The sequence below is a fragment of the Xiphias gladius genome, chromosome 7 (assembly GCF_016859285.1).
Source record: "Xiphias gladius isolate SHS-SW01 ecotype Sanya breed wild chromosome 7, ASM1685928v1, whole genome shotgun sequence".
NCBI classification, from domain to species: Eukaryota; Metazoa; Chordata; class Actinopteri; order Istiophoriformes; family Xiphiidae; genus Xiphias; species Xiphias gladius.
The window spans coordinates 14,433,259-14,454,010 of record NC_053406.1 but is presented as its reverse complement, the minus strand read 5'-3'; the positions used below and the strand labels follow the sequence as shown (position 1 = coordinate 14,454,010).

Below are 20,752 nucleotides of genomic sequence, written 5' to 3'. Positions count from 1 at the left end.
ATTAATTAATAATGAAAATAGTTGTTAGTTGTAGACCTAAAAACAACACAACCACAGAGCAAAACAAAGTGAAGAAAATTGGGGCCGATATTTGTATACAACATCTCCTGTTTCTATTTTTGAATGCATACTGTTTCAAATATATGCACTCAAAAGCATAGTAGCGAAGCAGCAGTGGACAATTTAGTCAGAGTGGACATCTGTCAATGAGCCTCTGGGCTGAAAGCAGACATCAACACAGATGATCCACCACTCCCATGACCCCCACTTTACTCTGAATGTGCCAAACAAATATACACCAATATGCAGTTTTCAATATGTGGAGTCCCCAAAGACTGAGGGAAAAAAAGAAGAAAAGATGGAGATGTGTAGTGATGTCGACAGAAGGAGAGCAAACCGGTGGGTTTCCATGGTTACTAGCAGCCCACAGCAAGATGACGTGATGGGGAAATATTGAGAAAGAGGGCAGGGAAAGTATGTGGACAAAGGACAGACCGAAGAGGGGGAAAGCTGTAAACTTGCTCTGCTTCAATGAGATCAAAAGGCTTTCTCTGTGAGAAAACATCGTGACTGAATATCATACTCATGTTACAACACAGTCTTACAAGTGCAAGTAATCTTAGTTCATGTGAGCCTCAAATGGGTTAAATCTGTGCTGTGGTTGGTCAGACCTCTGGTACTCTGTTCTCTCAAGTACTATAAAACATTAATGGGGTGACACAAAGAGAGTGAAAGGGATGAGATGAAGTAGAGATGCATGACCTCATCCTTCTGAGAAGAGATGTGAGTCAGACATCCAGCAGGTCTGCCAGTGGCATCCCTTCCTCCCAGTTCCTGCTCCATATACTTTCATATCACTGTAGAGATGAGCAACACTTACTAATAGAGCCTCCACCTACTGACAGACTTCACTATATACTGTGTAAATGATAAAATTTGTTACCAGATGTATCGACTGCATCTTATGTAGTTAAATGCAGGATAAACTGTACCTGGTGCTGGCCAGGCCACTCTGTGCAATTAAACCCAACCCACAGTAGAGGAGAAAACAATTCATCACTCTCCATTAACTTTGTATTACGTGAAGGTGCCGTTCGAGTTGGCTGTTTGTGGTTGTACACAACTTGCACCCATCCACTAACAAAAATTTGTGGGCATTCAAAGAACGATAATTTTTCATTGTTGTATGAGTGTACATTCTCAACTAAAGGTAAGACAAAGAACAAGCAATCAGCTTTCACTGGATACTCTTCTTATCTCAGTTAACTAAACTATGCAAGGCATGATTTTGATGTTTGTTAGGTTAAATGATGATCTTACCCAATGATTCCATCAAACAAATGTAAATATCAAAGTATTTTACCTCTGGCCATTCAGTGGAATCATTTCTCCAAGAAAAGCAAGGTATGGAGAGGGGGCACTGAAGTAGACTGAAAATACTGAGTTTGTCAATATAACTTTTCCTCTCTGGTAGAAATACGGTGCAAAATAATCATTTGATATATCAAATGTTTTTAAGCTAGATCCAGGCATATTGTTAGGGTCTCAGCCCTTGGTTGCATACTGTGGCACCAATTGTTCCTCCTCCAGTGGGTGTGGTTTTCAGAGTATGATGAGTTGCGCTCTGTCTCTATGGTCAGTGGATTGTTGGATTATCCAGCATTTCTAACCCATGTTTTACACTTTTTTTATTAGACTTTAATAGCATGATACAGTTGAATGAATAAAACTGAATGTTTAAGTTGCAAGTTGAATGAGTAATAGCTTCTCTGGAGTAAGAATTTCTATACCAAAAAACTACAAACTGTAAAAGAGCTGTAACAATTTAGTCAATTAATTGACTTCTTGATCAACAGAAAATTAATTTGCAACTATTTTGATAACTGAATAATTGCTTAAAAAATTTTTAAGCAAAAATGCAAAATATTTGCTGGTTCCAGCTTCTAAAATGAGTAGAATTGATGCTTTTCTTTTTCATACCAGATAGTAAACTGAATATTTTTAGATTTTGGACTGTTAGATAAAATAAGACATTTGAACATACCAACTTAGACTGTGGGGAATTATAACAGATTTTTCACTTTATTCTGACATTTTAAAGGCAAAACAATTAATCAATTAATCGAGAAAATAATATGCAGATAAAGCAATAATGAAAATATTCATTAGTTGCATCCCTAATTAACGAAAACATTTCTTGTAAAGATACTAACCAAAAAAGAAAATAGTATATTACAGACTTGCTACTCATACAATAACACAATTTCTGGTCATATCAATTTCTTGATAAATACTAACACTAACACTGTGCAAGGACAAATAGAGGGCTGCTACTAATTATTTTTCTAAATACTGATTAATGCTTTCAGTTTTTTTTTTTTTTTTGGGGATTATTCAATCATTTAGTCTAAAAAAATGTGAAAAAACGACAGTTCACAATAACCCGATGTCATAGCAAATTTGTGGTTGCCCAGGTCTTATTTTCATGCAAGGCTCATACGTGTAAATGCCCATAAATACACTAGCAGAGTACAGAAATTAATCGGATAAACACCCTCTTGTTAAAACTCACATCATGATATTTTTAAGGCACATTAAACACACAACGCTAACATCATCTACAGACTCTAAATGTTCCAATTAATCAGAGAAAGGGGAGTTTTGCTTGGCAGGCCAGGCCACTGCTCTGTGCCATATATCTATCTATGGGCACAAACCTTACAAAGGAGTATTTCTGGACCTGACAATGTATGTACCCGTTCAATCGTTCAAAACTGCTGATAAATGTTTAACAGGAATAAGCTCAAGTGTACACTCTCAAAGATTCCTTGGCACATATAAAATTAACCTTCCTCAGGATTATGTCAGCATATGTCATTATTTAAGCATGTATCACAGTCAGTTTTGTTTTCTGTGAGCAGGTTGCCTACACCCTTAGACATGTACTGTTTGAAAACAACTGTATTACCACCTCCACATGAGGCTTAAGATTTTCTGGTGGCCCTGATTGTGCTCCAAAAAGCTTACAGAGGTTGTACCAGTAGTTTTTCTCTGAGATGATAAACACTGCAAACATCAGAGGATGACAGGCCAGTGCTGTGTGGTGATGTAACCACTGCCTCTGCTAAGTTCACATACTTATGGCAATAGTGCTAAAGAAAAACACTGTCTTCAGAGATTTAAAAAAAAAAAGTTTGTCATACAAACTGCTAATTTCCTTTTTCTTTTATCCTGATGCTCAAGTAAAGACTGCACCAACCTGGCAAAGTGTGGGACTTCCTTTCAGGACTAAAACAGACTGCCACTCATGCAGCTTTATCTAGATATTTTACAGATTATTTTATATTTTAGCTTCATGTGTGAACAAGGGCAACACTCCCATGTCATTATTTCAGTTCCCCTTTTCAAGACCTAAAGAGGCAGGAGATCTTGTTTTAGAAATGATACTATCAAAAGCTCTGCAATTTACCCAAGGAACACATTTGTTTGGAGTTGATGGAAAACCTAAAAACCAGTGAGGTGAGCCTTTTTTCAGGCTTGATAACTGAAAAAGCCACAAGATATCAGTGCTACTACTCAATAAAAACAAAAGAACTGATTAATCTGCACATTAACAGTAGGAGAAACACCAGAGACTCAAAAATCAGGTACAACAGGCTTCTATTCACATGTCCAGGACAGCCATGTAATCAAACTCTACACTGAATCTTACAGATAATAAACCACTACTTCTGCTGAAAGATTCTTTGTGTGAAAGTAACAACAGACAGATTCAGCAAAGCAGAGGGTATGTAAAGCGAAGTGGGGAGCCGGTAGAGAGCTAAAAAAGTTAAGCTTATTCCACCGTCTTAACAGCTGAGTACTGAACAGCTGATAACTTCTCAGGCAGAACTTGCTACCAGAGTCATTCCACAAAAATCACATGACAGGATTACGTAATTGCCCTGCTCCAGCTGGATTTCCATGAAAACTGTAACCAATCTACTATTTCTGTTGCGTGACTGTTGGAGAGGGTTACTGAGACATGAAGCATCACACCTGAAGGCAATCACAACTCAGATTAACCAGCCAATTAAACCAGCACATAGTTTAAAACAGAAAATTGGATTTACATATAGCAGTTTATGCCCTTTACTTGATTCCCAACTTTTATTCAACACAAAGCCACTAATAAGGTCGTATATCATAATGCAGTTAATTTCAATGTTAAAAACGTAGGCTGTGAAGGGGAACAAGGGCAGTCTGCTTTCATGAAAGTGAAGAGCCACTGCACTGAGGATCAACCTTAAACCCAAAGAGAACTTTAAAGGGGGAAATCTCCTTTCAACTGCGATCCAGAGAAGACAAATCTTCATTCCTGGACTGTCTTTTTACTAAATTCAGACTTAATAAAACACTGACTATTCTTCATTACGGAGAATGTGCCTGTGTGTGCACGCAGGAAGAGCTTCAGATCAAAAAACAACATGGGGCTCAAAAACCAGTTGTCTGGTCTACACACAAAAATACACTTAAAGTCAAACACTTTTCTATAATGGGTGTGTCGCATGTACACATTTTCTGTCACGTGGTGATGGTGGAGCTTTATTGACTGAGCTTAGACCAATGCTTTAACGAGTCAAGTGTACTTTCTTAAACCCCATGAGGCTATGTATAATTCAAGCTTGGATAAACAAAAGGTTAACAAGGCTAGACACAGCACAGATGTGACACTAGCCTTCCCATCACACATACAAAAAGGTTGGTTTTTTTTTTTTTTCTCTAAATCATTTCTACTGGAGGTGGCAATCCACTGAAATATTTCTGGATGTACTAATGTTATTGTGGGCAGTGCTGCAAATGAGAAGGACGACTTTTTCCAATAATGGATTTACAAAATGTTTTATTTTTTATTTAATCATTGACAAGACACACAACAACATAATTACTGATGATTTCTAGAGATGCATTATTCAACCAACAGAAAAATAATTTATAATTATCAGTAATGCAAACTAATCAGGGGTGGAAAAGATCTGGTTGTTCTAGGGGTTTTTTTTGGAATCTTGGTCAAACAAAGACTAATTATTAATAATTAATAAATGATTGATAATGAAAATAGTTGCATCCTTAATAATAATAATGATTATTAATCGATTAGTTTGTCAATATAATGTGAGAAAATTGTGAAAAACACCTGTTATAATTTCCAAAGTGATGTGTTGAGATAGCTAGTTAAATTCAGCCACAGTCCAGAAACCCAAAGATAGTCAGTTTTTAATTTTATTTTAGAAGCTGGTACGAGCAAATGTTTGGCAGTTTTACTTTACAAATTACTAGCACAATTAATAAAAATAGTTGCATATTGTTTTTCTGGCGACTGACTAGTCAATTAATCAACTAATCGCATGTATTATCATATTATCAAATGTAAAAAGGAAAGATGCTGTTGGCAAGAAAAGCAAGTGGTCAGAAAATGATTTGGTGCTGTGTTTTTAAAAAAAAAAAAAAAAAAACCTCATACCACTAATGACACACACAATGTGCAACGTTTTTCGGTGTATATATTTCAGTTGGCTGCTCTTCTTCCTAAAATCAAGTCCCCTTTATATGGGGATGGAGAATGAAGCATCCAGAACACAGACAATGTTACAGTGCCAGTCCATCTGTATTTCAGTACCAAGGCAAAATCGGATCTGTACTGCTGACAGAACCCCTGCAGATGCACCCGGCCATGTTCAGTACACTAAGCATGAATGGAGAGATTCGGGAATACATCATGCAATGCAAAGCGCCTGTGTGTGCCAGCAACAAATGTCTGTATGGAAACCTCTCCCCCTCAGGAAACACCTGTCACAGCCAACCACTACAGTGCTACCACAGATATATGACACTGTTTGATTTACTGCATTTGTTGGACCCAGTTCAGGCAGAATAAATGCAAACAGTGCAATTACTCAAAAGGGGAGAAGCTTTGGACTTTAAGACACAAATCTGACACTCAGTGACACTTAAAACTGGCAACTGAACAACTCACAGCACAAGAATATCCTGGGTTTTTTGGGTGGGCTAATACAAAGTTTGACAGAAATTCAAACTTACCCTAATCCTGGAGAAAATAAGTGTGTAATCAGTGTATGTTGGTCATTATTTTAATCATGTAACTAAGATAATACGTTTATTAAAAAAACTTTCTGTACTTTAACGAAACTTGTGCTTTCAATTTTCGGGGGGAAATCCATTGTCTTTGTGTGGAAAAAAATTAACCTCCCTGTGTATCAAGAGCAGCTGCTTCGTGTTTTATCACTCACTGAACCTAGTATTGCTTTCTCCATTGTTGCTTTCTCCAATTTTTAAGAATCATAATTTGGATAGCCAGGACATGTAAACTTGTACAACTTATTTGTTCCAGAGCTCAGGATAACAAAGTGAAACCAGAAAAGGACAGAAGGCCGAGCTTTAGATAATTCAGCTTATTTTAATGTGCATGAATATTAGAAGACTAGTAAATGTGTATACAATAAACATAACATTTGTTCTGGGACAGATGCTCTCGGCCACTTTAACTCCTCATGCCATAGCTTTGACTCTCCTGAATTCTTGGTCTTTCATTGTAGCTTGTATAAATCACCTTTATGTCTTCTGAATGGCAGAGGTCTTGGCATTTCATCTGTTATGTCATCACATTCACAGCCAGGGGACAATGGAAGAAGAACAAAAAAATCACATGAATAAGCTTGTACCCTAAGGTGGGGGGCAAAGGCCCATCTGTACATGGGTGCCCCCAGGTATTTCAAGGGAGCAGAGAATTTGTGCTCTGTATCTATTTCTACTGCACGCCAGCGGGGACGAGTCCCCTGACCCTGGAAAGAAACACAACTGTGCTTTTCATTGGCTATGCTCATAAAGATAGTTGTTGTGAAGATGCTGCGTAATCACAGCATCTGACTTCCGTGCTGACAAAATAGCACCAGTTTAGGGGACAGAGATTATTTCTCTTTTTAGAATATGTTTTTGTCTGGAAAGACAAAAACAACAAGGAAGGATAAACTGTCCTCTCTTGCCTTCTCTTGTACCATTTTCATGCTTTATGATTTAAAGTTAATAAATAAAAATTTCATGCGAAAATCAGGGCACTTTTTCATATAGAGCAGGTTTAGACTGTACTCTTTATAGTTATATTCACAGAGACCCAATATTCCCCCATGAGCAAGCAATTGGCGACAGCAGCAAGGAAAAATTCCCTTTTAACAGGTAGAAACCTTGAACAGAGCCCGGCTCATGGTATGCAGCCATCTGCCTCGACCGACAGGGTTGAGAGAGAAACAGAAGGGGGGGCACATAGCACAGTACAGGTACCACATAAAGATGTATAATAATAACGAGACATAATAATTGAAGCAGTGGGTGTTGAGCAGGATCATGGGGGCAGTAGGTGTCTTGCAGTCACAGATCCAGACTCTGCAGCACCAGGGGCAGAAATACCTGGAGGCATTACTACTTTTACTTAAACAAAGGACCTGAGTACTTCTTACACCTCTGAAGTCAGTGCAGATTTATCATTTTTCCTGCAGTTATTTGATGGCTTCTGACAGCTCTTTTCCTCATCCAAATGTGGAAGAGGAAAAGAGAACCTTCAAAGAAAGAAGGGAGCCCAATGAAAAATCAGAGTTAATAGCTGACAGTGAACTGGTCCATGTTTCCATTACCCCCTCTGCTATATTGCTGAATTCAAAGTCGGCTGCTAGGTTTCCAAGCAGGCTTCCCAAAATGAGGCTGCTAGAGATAAGATAAGATCTTAGTGACACTTTATAAAACAACAAACTCCATGAGAGCACCAACAAGGCAAGTGACATCTCCAACGGGTATAATGTATCAAATTCTTTAATGTGACTCAAGTGGTCCCACATCAGTTTTCTGTAAGCTATGGGGCCAGAGACTTGTGCAACAGAGGAGAAAAGGGGGGTACATGCGGGGGGGGGGGGGTCCTGGCAGCTTCCTCTGAACAACACGTAGCATGAAAGATTAGCATTCCAATAGACCTCTCCATACCAACAGACCCCTCCCACAGTGCTAATCTAAAAACACAGAAACATTGTTGGGAATGTAAAGAGTCTCGTCATGTGAGCGTTGATGCATTTCTCAGACAATTCAAGGGAGAAAACAGGGAGAAAAATGACAATCTACAGGGTCGTCATCGAATCTCATTGCAAGTCAGAGGCAAATATCTCTATTGTATCCGTTTTAAAATATGCAGTTTTAACATGCTTCTAAAGCTCAACAAGATCATCTCATCTCCCTTTCATGACCTTGTATCTCACATTGAGAAGCCTTCACTTTTTATCCCTTGCCTCAGGGGTTAATTACCAAGCACAGAGACTCAGCAGGGCCAAATTACAGTACCCCCCTTTATGACAGTCTCTCTCACTTTTCCCACATGCTTAATATATACACTTCACAGCACATGTGCTGATATTTCTTTGTCTGTATGCCCCTTCTATGCCTGCTCCAGATGATTTTGTAGGCAGATTTAAGACATCTTGGGCACGTGGTTTCCCTGTGGACGGACAGTGTGCATAAAGCCGGTCCATAAAGCTTGGTAAAACACTGGACCCCAATTTGTGAATGCTAAACATTTTCAGGGGTAGGTACTGTAGTTGGAGGATCGATAAATTTGTGCTGCAAGACCTCAGGGGAGCTTGGAAACCTTCAACCAGTCACTGAATCTTCTTGAGGGGTACCAAGGAGAAAAAAATTGTTAAAAATGTCTAGTTTAAACCAATTCCCTGAGTCAATACCCATCCTTGCCTGAAAGCAAACAGATTGTCTGCCGTCATAAGAAGGACAACTATTACAGGGGGCGTTGCTGTTTAGGCTTTGAAAACAATTATAAACAAATAATACAAAATATATTATAAACATTTATAAATAAAATATCAATGGTTTGCTTGGGTACAGGTATACAAACAGAGCTGTATGGAGCCAGACCACATTAAGCCATTCATTAAGGTCTTTCATACTATAATTGGCAATCGTGTAATTGGGCAGCTTTAAGGGACATCTGATTCAGATCAACACAACAGCAGCTCTGCTCACTTGGCCCTCATATTCAATTAGATGAAATACACAATAACCCGGCCTGTCACGATGTATCAGCAAAATAGTCAGCAAACAGAAGCTTAAAGAATAAGAGTGGAGACCCGATGGATCAAACATGTTGACATGCCACCCACATTCTCATAAAGCATGGTTATCATGGTAATTTTTTCTCCCCTTATCTCTCCACTGAAGACCCTCCCCAAAAATGCTAAAGAAAAATTTTTATTTTTTACTGCAGCTGAAGTTTTATTTCTGATTAAGAGAAATGATGATGTACTAAATTCAACTCTGTACAATTGCCAAACAGCATGAAGTGATGGCATTTGGTAGAACTTTAATTGCTTGAAGACAAATACATGTTTTTATACTTTTGGGGGTCATCGTCGAAACTTTTTCAACATCTTGCTAGCATAGCTGTAACTTGTAAGCCTGTCACGTGGTGACGCGTCACAGTCCCAATGTCAGTGCCGGTAACGTTAGACGAGAGCTGTGATGCACAAAACTATCACTAAAATTAAATATCCTTGTCTGAAAATAACTAATTATAATTAATGATGATGCATAATGAATGATGCTGGATCACTATTTCGTATTTCATAGGCTATTTGGGATTTTTCCTGTAGTGCTTATATAATAATAATAATAATAATAATAATAATAAATAATAACACCCTTGCAGCTTTCGAATATTTTTGATAATGGATTCATCGCTATAATTGCTTTAATTGTTACTTTTCAAGCAAAAATGCCAAACTTTTCCCCAGTTCCAGCTTCTCTTTTGTCATATACCATACTACTTTTCTTAGTGTTGTGTGATAGTGAACTTCACATGTTTGGATTTTGGAAGGTTGGTCAGACAAAATAAACAATTTGATGACATTATCTTTTAGTTTAGGAGACTGCATTGGGCATTATTTCAGTATTTTCTGTAGATATTCTATAGACCAAATGATTAATCAAAAATAAATAAATAAGTAAATATAAAATAAAATCAGATTAAGTCAAATATGCATTAGTTCCGGCCTTGAATGAACACTGCTCTCTCCCCCTTGGAAAAATATCTTGCCTAAAAGAAGAGCACCTAATCATGTTCAATCCTTCAAAGCTGCACAGTAACATCAGAAGAATGTGGTTGCACCGTGCAGCTGAGCAGTTGTCAGTGTGTGATAGTAAATGAAAGTGACGGTGAAATTAAACAATTCTCATCCCATGACATGAGCAACACTGAGACCAGTGTATAAATCCATAAATCTTGAACCTTACATCTAAATATCTGAGCCAATTGTTGTGAAAGGTGTGTTGGCAACTTACAGTTCATCTCGTTGCCGTTGTGACAGCACCATGGTGATTGGGAAGTGTGGGCAGGGCTAGGAGGGATCAGTTGGTAGAAGGTGAGTCTTGTGCAGCTGCTGCGCTCTCCTCAGTCAGGAGATGAGCTGTGCTGATCCAGGCAACACGGGCAAGGACGAGCTGTGTACTCCAATAGCAGGCGGTTGGTTTTGTCCAGACAAAGACTCAGACTGAGAAGAGGGGAGCGCAGGAATCTGCCCCCCAACTGGCTGACTCCAGGGACAACAGAAGTGGAGAGCCTGCAGACCAGTCACCAGCCAAGTCTACACTGCATCTGAAGAGGAGAGAGAGGGAATGTCAACATTAGGTATGCATGACAGATAACATGAAGAGTGGGTGGGGATGAAAATGTTTATAGGCCAAAGGAATGCTGCATCAATGTCTGCACCATTTCATACACAGAAAAAATGGCTGAAGAATCTGTTAACAAATAAAAAATAGAAAAAACAGAAGCAAAAAACAGTACATACGCTGTATTTTCTATCAGAAAGAACTCCCACAGAGAAGATTCAACAGCAATCACTATCGAACAAATAAAAGACAGCATAAAGTCATCTATCAGACATTTCATAAAAACCATCTCCTTTCAATAAAGCACTCCCTCATTTGCTTTTCAGCCTCTCTCTTGCTATCTACCTTCATAATCCATCTGTCATGTCACCAGTCTGGTCTGAGAGGTCTAGTCTGCTCTTGCAGCAAATTCCCTTTTACGCGCACATACAAGAACTGACCCATATTCTGAGCAACGTACTTCTCCTCCCAGGTTGCCAACAGAAAAGAAAAACAGGACACAGCCGAGTGGGCTCGGGCAACGGCTGAGCACTTGTTAAATTCCCCCGACCCTTTCATCTCAATATGACACCTGCTTAAGAGCTGGCTGGCCGAGCTGATGGCAAGATGAAATCACCACGACCATTTGTGTCAGCAAAAAATGTATTGGTGTTATTGTGAAAATTAATTTATTGTTAAAAGTTGAGTACTGGTGTGAAGAATAATAAATGTGCAATGCAACAAACAATGATGTGATGAAGTCTATTTTTACACTGCATCTTAGTCTTGAAACCAAAGCAGGTATCCACTAGAATACTAACTGTGAGCTACAATAAGCCTCTTAGTCTACTGGGACCAGCCTGCCTAAATCTCTGCCAGACCAGTAAACAAAAGTACAAACAAAGCCAATTTACTTCCTCCTAGAGACCCGCAACAAACTGACAAAACTACAACATGGCACAGACGTCCAGACACATTTACAAGAGACAATGTGTGAAGGCATGAGGATTGGAAACACTCCAGGAGGTTGCAATGAAGGAAAATACACACATTCCTCATTTCAGCTGATGATGCAGGAGGGACATTACCTCAAGGGAAAACCATTCCTTTTCACTCCTGCTTTTGTTTGCACAAATAGAGCAAAGCAGCTTAGGGACCTAGTACATACATACTGTACATACTGTATACTCAAAACATGAAGGCTGCAGATGTAAAACTGTCCTACCTGGCACAGAGTCTATTCTGTTGAATGCATAAGATAAAACTGTGGTGTTTGCTTATTTATTTGCATATCTGACACTTACATTGCAGAAAAACTGTTCAACAGAAAGCATTCTGACGTAGCCAACAGCTAACCTCTGGACCCTGATGTCACCACCTGACAGCCGTCCAAATGTCTGCTTACCTCTGACTGTGTGTGGATTACAGTGCGCTGGGAGTTTCTGGACGCTGCCCAGCAGCACAACAACACAATAAGAAGGTGGAACTGAAGCTAAAAATGGCTCTTTCTAAAACTCCCCATACAAAACATCCATTAAAAGCATCTACATCAACCTTTACAACCGCTATCGTGTGGGAAATTAGGTCATCTACAATATACTGATACTTCCCTCTGTGCTGTTGGCGGCTGTCATCGCTGTGTGTCTATCCATTAATGTGTTATACTCCCCTCTCTACAAATCTCATTTGCGGCTTCAGTATTGTGCTAAATGTTTGATTATGTGATTGTGCAGACTAATTGCCACAGCACAAAAATGGTCATATATTTAGGAGGGGGGAATGGGCTGCAGCCATGGTGCATCTATAAATCAGCTCAATGACAGTTAATAAGGGTTATGTGTCTTCCTGCCATTGATTCTCTTGTCTTTGTGCAGCAGCAGGATTGTACAGTAAAGGGCCCCTTACAGTAATGGCGCTGTCTGTTTTGAGAGATGTCGTTTAATTTCATATTGTGATTTCATCTGTTGTAAAAATGCTATTTTTAATGAATAGTGGAAAACGTCCTCTGTCTCTGTTGATTGAAGAATGCAACAGACAAGCGTAAAACTGTAATGAACGACATTCACTGTATCACTGTCTTTGCCCAAACCTTCTGCTTTTGTGAAGTCAAGCATAAGAGCTGGGCCAACATATTTCAAAAATGTGGACCCTCAAACATAAGATTTCAGTCAAAACACTCAAATCAAACCAGGTAACTAAAAACAGGAACACCACGTTAGAAAATTTCAGAGTAATGTGTTAGCAAACTTTTCAAAGAGAATGTTACAGAAAAGATGTTAACTCCTATAGCAGTTTGAGACAAACTCTCAACACTCAACCAAAAGTCAATGTACATGTAAAATCAGTGAAGCTAATCAATTAGGCATCTGCTCAAAATGTAACATATGACAGACGAGGTATGTGTATAACATTTTTTAATAATCAACACTTTCATGTCTGAACAAAGAAACACACCCCTGAGGAATGCATCGCAGGAGGAGAATAAAAACACCAGTAACTAAAGTAAAGTCTAACTGCCAGTGTGAAACTGTGTCCAAGCGGCTCGTCACAAAACATACCATCACAGCTATGACAATGCTGACAACTATCATCTCACTGTCACCTCTGATTCATAGCTCTGAGTTTTCTGCTGGTGTCATTATGTCACCTCTTTCAAAACCAAGCATCTCAAACTGTTGGAATCTGGAGCGCCATCATTTTTTTTCTGGTGACTTCACCTCCATATCACCTGTGTCCTGGGAAAGTTGCATTACAACCACAGTTTTTACAAACAACATGGTGCAATCTGACACGGTACATCCACCTATGGCATTCAGAAACAGCTAAATTGCTAAATGATGCATGAAAATAATAGCAAAGGCTGATTCCACATGTATTTCAGGACACTGCTTCTAATGTGGGGAGTCACTGTGAGGCGACACGAAAGTGGTCTCTTCATGTTAACAAACACTCAAGGTCAAGACAATGGGGAGGCAAAAGTCTTCTGTCCAGTGACTGACATCATTTTGAATTAGGGCAAAAAAAATACTGTTGTTGCTTCTTCTGTGATTTATCTATTTCTGTTAACAATTGTAATATAGATTTTTAAAACATAAGACTGCATCTTTTTGACATTACTGAAGAGGATTAAAACTATTCCACTGTAGTTATAGCACTTTTCAGGACTTTCTGCAGTGGGGATTTAAATAGAACCATTAGTCGAGATAAAGGAAAATCTGTTCCAACTCCTCAGCCCTGAACTTGGCCAACACCGATGTCATAACCAAAACACACAACCAAAAGCGCCATGTGATCTCAACACTGCATAGCAAATGTTTACTGTACTGAGATGTGCATTGACATTTTTCTCAGACAGTGACTTAACTCTTGTTTCAACGGTGGCACCATCCCTATTAACATTTTGATTAAGATAATTTTTTAGGATAATATGTCCCTATCAGGAGACAACTAAACACACAGTAAATTACATGCCTAGAACACATCAGCTGGATCAACATGGATGATTTATAATGCCAAGCAATGAAGTAGTTAAGGTGATGCTGCCCTTTCCTTAGCCGGTGTAGAAGCCTGTTCATCAGAAATTGTCAAGATGCTTAATAAAAGATAATTTTTAGGAATCTGAACTGGAAGAACCTGTAACAGAAGCTTCGGAGCTGAAAGGCTGAATATTCTGTGAAACACATCCAGTTTCTGTGAATGGTTGTTCTTGGTAAAGCTCTCTGACAGAAATCATCCAAAGAGCTTTATCAGTAGCTGATGATGAAAATGAGTGAACATCTGACTAAGCTTTCTATCTGCTGCTGTTACGACCTGTAAGGTGCCTGTGTCAGTTACTCTAGTAACAATCGGGTAACCTTATTAAATTACACAGCTTGTAACATAACATCTTTCTTCTGTGACTAATAAAAGATATTCTATTAGCACACCAAAGCAGCAGCAGCATGGACTCCACAGATGTAAAGATTCAATCTGTATGACACAAAAACTACATTTTGATCACTGTAGACACCAGATGGGGAAAAAAAAATACTCTGTCAATCAAGTTGCCAGGCCATCATCTTAACACAGGTTTTCAGCAGGGTTCACCAGGTTAAATTAAAACCCTTTTAATACTACATAGAATGAAATTTAATAACCATTTCTCAGTCATACTGGCCAAAGTATGAAAGAAAGAAAATCTAGAATCAGTTGCCAAGTGCATGGATTTTATTGACTTTTGTATCACACTTTTGTCAGTTCTTCCCATCAATATATAAAAATATTTACTAATAATATCTTTAAACACGACCTGGTTAAGCAGCAGAAAATGGATTGATGGATTAACTAATTCAAAAAAAAATTAGTTAATTTTTTAATTAATATAAGATCCATATATTTTACATGAGGGCAGAGGTCTGAAACAACAGTACTGGGGATTTCTATAGCTAATGTCACTGCCTACAGCAGGCTAGAAAAGAAAATTTTCTTTGTAAAATAAATATGAGACTTATTAATACTTCCTATGGCCTTTTTTTAAAAGAGGAAACTGGAACTAATTCTTTGTAAGACATTTCAAGACCCACGGATACCCTGTGACAGTTGCATTACCTGTGGGAAGACGCCTGATTGGTAGATCAGAGCCCACATCGACTGACAAAGCCAACAAACAAAAGTGACAAGACACTGAGTAAGCAGGAAGCTCACAGGAACAACAGATCAATCACATGCATCTAAAAACCTGAACACAGGTGGGAACAACACAGTCCAGACTAGTTAGCCTCCTTCATTTAAACATGTTTGAATTAACTGTACAATGCAAGCAAAGTCCCACAGCCATAATATGCTTGTTAAACTCAACATGATTTGAATCTCTCTGGGCCATTCACTTCATGCCAACAAGTTGGTAATTTAAATTATTATAGATCTAATGGTAGACTGGATGTGTATACAGGGTCTGTCAGTTGTTTTTGCCAAGTATGAAACATGTTAAATCAAACCTTTGAATTCTCCAAAAGCTATTTTGGCAACCAGTAAAATATATATTCGACAGCATCTTGAGATTGTTGACAGTGGTGTTAGTTTCACTCCAACACTCTAAGACGTTTCTTAAAAAATGACAAAACGTATTTATGCAAACAATGTGTCAAAGCGGTCATTTGTAGGTTGACAGGCAGCTGCTATTGGCAGCAGGTCAGTAATGACCAGTCAGCTAGCTGGTAGGCAAGCTGTCTGGAAGGACAACCTCTGTGCAACTGTCAGCTCAAGGAAGGAGTGCAACAAGGGTATCTGCCCTTCAGCTTGCCATAATCACAAAGAGAAACCGCCTCTCGCTCTCATTGCCTGTTGACATAAAATTAAGAGGATGCTCCCTCAACAAAACAGTACATTCTACTTATTTCAGGCAATACCTCCAACAATCCTGTCAGTCTTTACTTTCACAAAACTACCCCAATGACATTAGAAAAGAACGCGCTAAAAGATCTGTGAATTGAATTTCCTCAAGTCTCCTGTTTACTGAACAGAAACAAGTCCCAGCGAAGCAACACTTGCAACTGCTGAAGCTTTCTGTTGCAGTGATGTACAACTGGAGTTGCTGTGTTTCCAGTGCTGACAGCACTGAATGGAGCCTGGCTGCAGGGATGCATTTATTCAAATCAACCTCTGATAAAACTCTGGACTGACTAAGAACGCTTTCAAGTAAAACCAGCTGACTGCAACCACGGGCTCCTGCAGCTACTGCTAGAGAAATGAAGCATGACCGTATTTTACAAAAAACAGGGAGCTGTTGTAATCATATTAGCTCCTTTTTCCAACTACTCAAACAAAGAAAACTGGTCTACCAGACAAAATTTGAAACTAACTTGAACTTTGAGCTTTTTCAACATCACTGTTAGTCTATCATTTTGGCTTTTCTAACAGGTGACATATTGTCAAACGGTACTACAGAACTTCATTACATTATATATTCAAACCGTAAAGCATTTTAATTTAGGAAAGACAACAACCAAGGCTTACACTAAAGAAAAATAAACAATCAATTAATGCTGACTAGTCTGTCAGAAACAGGCTTGCCTTTAATAACAAATGTGAGAATCATGTGTTTATAGTTAAACAGAATATCAGGGATAACAAAATATAGGCTGATGTCAAAGACAGAAAGCAACATTGAAACAGTAGAGTAAACCATGCAGAAAATCATCCTAAACTGAGAGGAAATCTAAGAATCTCTCAGCTTTGACAAACCACAGATAGCAAGATATTCCTCATCTGTAATATTAGAAATCAAACAAGCATTAGTGCTGCTTGAGTAACACCATTTCTGTCATTTGTTTGAGGGATAGTTGTGTTTATGCTAGTATGACTAGATTCATAAAAGCCCCAACAAACGCTAAGATTATAGCTGTCAAAATAAATTCAAGTCTTAAACACAAATACTCTTACCTGAGAAGAGAGCACATAGTTAATTGTTTTGTTTTTGAAGCTGAAAACGGTTTTCAAAAATAAAAAATTATTTTCATTATCCCATAATTCCAGTTTATCAACACAGTTGCAAGGCAGTCCTTACAGGCGTGGCTGGGGGAAAATAAACCAGCCAAGGATCCGGGCTTTACCGAGTGCTTTATATCCAATATATCCGGGACAAGCTTGCCCAAAATTACGAGGGAGAATCGCTTGTCGTATTCAGTACACAACCTTGTGAGCCACCGGAGCGATGATTTGCATTCATCTCAGTGTAAGCCCTGGGTCCACAAATTCCTTACCCGAATCACTCAATCATACATCCACACAACAAGGGAGAAAAGACTTGAATACTGGGTAGACGCAATTCATACAAACTCATCGCCTCGGATGTGCTCCACCCTGATTTTCTAACACCGTGCCAACAAACCGCGTAAGGCAGGGACGCTGGGAGGTTCGGCCGAGCATCCTCCGGTGTAACAGCCAAGAAAACTGAAGCACGTACAGTTGCAATGATATGTGCACAAAAATATACAGCGCAAACCAGATGACGACTATCACTTTACGCCCTTTTCAAACGGTAACACTGAACACAGCATCGATGTGGAGCTGCAGAGACTAACAACAAAATATCAATACGTTGATGGCAGTAAAATGTTCAAACGAGTGTCCGATGACAGAGATAATGTAACGTAGTGTGAGCAACATCTGATTTGGTCGTCTAGATTTTTTAAACAAGGTTGACAGGCAGAGACTCTGCACTGTTGCTGCCTCACACTGTACGAATTACTGAATATTACTATCTTGAAATGGACGCCGAATGTAACTGTAATGTACTCTGGCCTTGCCTTACCTAACACACTGACGTTTTCCTGACTATGGTAACGTCGTAATTTCGGTCGAGCTGACAGCCGGTAGCTTCACGTTATCATTAGCTGAAGTTAACGCTAGCCAAGTTAGCTCAGGTCAGAAAGTTAGCTTCTCTCTATAATAAAGACTCATAAGGTGCATTCAAGCTCAGTAAGCGACAGTTAACTTATGCAGTAGCTAACGTTCGCCGACTTCATTTTTTTTAAGTGCAATAGATTGTTTAACTGGAGGATAAACTCCGCTGACACGGTACCTGCTGCTCCGGTCCAAGCGGCCTATCCGCCATTTTGAGACATAGAAAGGAGGCGCAGACGTTACAGCCACATCGTCATTTTCCCACCTAACTGCCGTTTCCTTCGCCCCCGACCGGCTCCGTGACTGGAAACTGTTTGAACTCACCCTATTGATTCTGTCCGTGAGTATCCTCAGCCGTCTTCGACGGTAACACGACCCGACAGGGCGTGAAATTTCCGCTCCAAAATAAGGTCTTGTGATGTGGAGGTGAGCCGTGAGTCTCCGCCGTCGCTTGTTTTCTCGTCGCCTACCGCATTCGCCTTCAACCTGGAGCGCGCACGAAGCTCGCGTTCACGGTCTGACGGGAGCGCGCACGCCCTTGATAGCAGAAAAAAAATGTTTTATACGTTTTTTTTTTTTTGTTTGTTTTAAATATTAACTCTTACATTGCTTCTCATCAGTACACGTGAACTGCAGAAATGTATTTAAATGGGACGCTTTTAAATGCTGAATTAATCCAGTGGCGGGGTTAGGAAACGTTTGAATGGGGGGTGGTCCCCAAATGAACAATTCAAAAAATTCTAATATAAAATAATAGCTATTTATAACTCTAAATAGCCTAAAGCAATGGATGGATTATGAGACAAGAGCCCCCTGGACATACATTTAAATGACAAACAGACGAAACTGAAAGAGGCGACATATGACCTGGAATCGTTTTGCGTGTCTTTGCGGTCATTCTGGACATCTTTGTTGCTGTATTTCTTCTCTTAATAGTAGTTTAGCGTCTATTTCTGGTTGTTATTTTGTCCCTTTGGAGTCATTTTGCTTTTCTGTGTGATCATTTTGTTTTTCCTTGTTGTGGTTTTGTGTCTCTTTGTGGTCACTTGTGTTTTGTTTCATTTACTTTCCTACCAGAATTGTTAATAATCACTTAATACACAGGTTATGAAACCAACAAGCCCACTATCTATTACCTAATACCTTTTTACTCGCGGGCCGAGTCTTGCCATTATAAGACCACTTCTAATTTTGCACATGCAAGAAGTGGTTTGGATTGTACACTGAAAATGTACACTATGCTGAATGCAATCTGCAGTGGTAAAAGTAACTATGAACATCTACTAGTACTGTACTACTGCGTACTATTCTATGGTACTTAATACTTCCACTCCACTACATTTATCTGACAGTTATGGCTACTTTGCAAATTAATAATATACGTATAAAACATGTTGTCAGACTATAAAATATGATACACTCTTAAATCTCAAACTCCCCAACAGTTTATAGTAGTAAGTACTTGGTTCAAGGGTTCAAACTTATCCAGCTATAATATAATGCCACTTGACAGGACCCATTCTGCTGCCCGCTGGGTGCTTTTACTTTAAATACTTGTGGTAAATTTTGATACTAATACTTTTGTGCTTCTACATAAGTAAAATTTTGATGGGAGTATTTTTACTGAGTTGTATTACTACATGTACTTAAGTAAAAGATCTCGGATCTCATCATTGTTCCACCACTGGTGACCCAGTTGTCAAAACCTCAAATTAAACATTTATTAATTTTATTCATTTTAATATTAAAGCTAATCAGACCAAGATATAATAAAAATTTGTAAAGAGCAACACACATCATGAGGGAAGCAGACTCAAACACTCAGGCTAAGAAGCCTTTGTGCAGAAGAAAGGTTCATCAGCTGAGAAAACACAAAACCCTCAGGCAATCATCATTACAGGCATCACACAGAGACAGTAAATACAATACGACCAGTGGGCAGCAAAGTGCATCATATTTGGGATAGATGTTTTTTTTCCTGTGCAATAAAGACCTTTTTTCCCCCTCACAAAACTATGTTTTAAAATACAGTTCTTTGTAACTTTTAATTTTTATTTGGTACAAGATCAATATCTGAAATGAAATGAATATTTCATATTCATTTTCTATATTTGTCATTTAACGTACTTTGCAGTCTGAATGCATTCAGCCTGCAAAGGTACTGCAAATGGTTTATTTGCAAATTAAGTGTAATAGAAGTCACTTCAAGCTTAATTTTGCATTATACCATATCCTTCCCCACTTCTGACGCTAATGTCTGATAACATGAAATAATATCTCATGCACTTCTAACAGCTACAACTATTCAATATTTAGAATTGTTACACTGAACACTAACATGTCTACAACTAAATAGAAACACTGTGTTAAAAGAGCATAAAATAGCAAGATAGAGTATCTCCGCAGACAAATAGTTTGATCATTCTCAATGAATTTATTCTATATCATACACTATTAAAATACCCAAACAACAGACACACTGCTGTTGGGATTTCAACAGGTTCAGAACATATTCAACAGGTAGCAGTCATTATTTTTAGCCATTGGACTACTGCTAAAAATTAAAATTTCCCTCTTTTGTAATTTGTCTAATACAACTGAAGCATGTGTTTATTTGTGTGCACTTGCACTACAATATCTCCTGTAATTTAGGTCAGTGCATGTCCTTCAC

General features: G+C 38.7%; 1 protein-coding gene across 2 annotated transcripts in view; it reads right to left on the bottom strand.

Annotated features, from left to right (window-relative positions):
• LOC120791688 (lissencephaly-1 homolog) overlaps positions 1-18,609 on the bottom strand; it is a 39,219-nt gene extending 20,610 nt beyond the window's left edge. The window contains exons 1-2 of one of the 2 annotated variants that reach the window (XM_040130256.1): positions 18,406-18,609; positions 10,390-10,702 (exon numbers count right to left, since the gene is read on the bottom strand). In XM_040130256.1, coding sequence (XP_039986190.1) covers positions 10,390-10,421 — 32 coding nt within the window. In that variant the 5' untranslated portion in view covers positions 10,422-10,702; positions 18,406-18,609. Of the gene's footprint in view, positions 1-10,389; positions 10,703-18,259; positions 18,385-18,405 lie in introns of those variants that run through there. The other variant, XM_040130257.1, reaches the window with a different exon arrangement.
• Between the last annotated feature and the right edge of the window lie 2,143 nt (positions 18,610-20,752).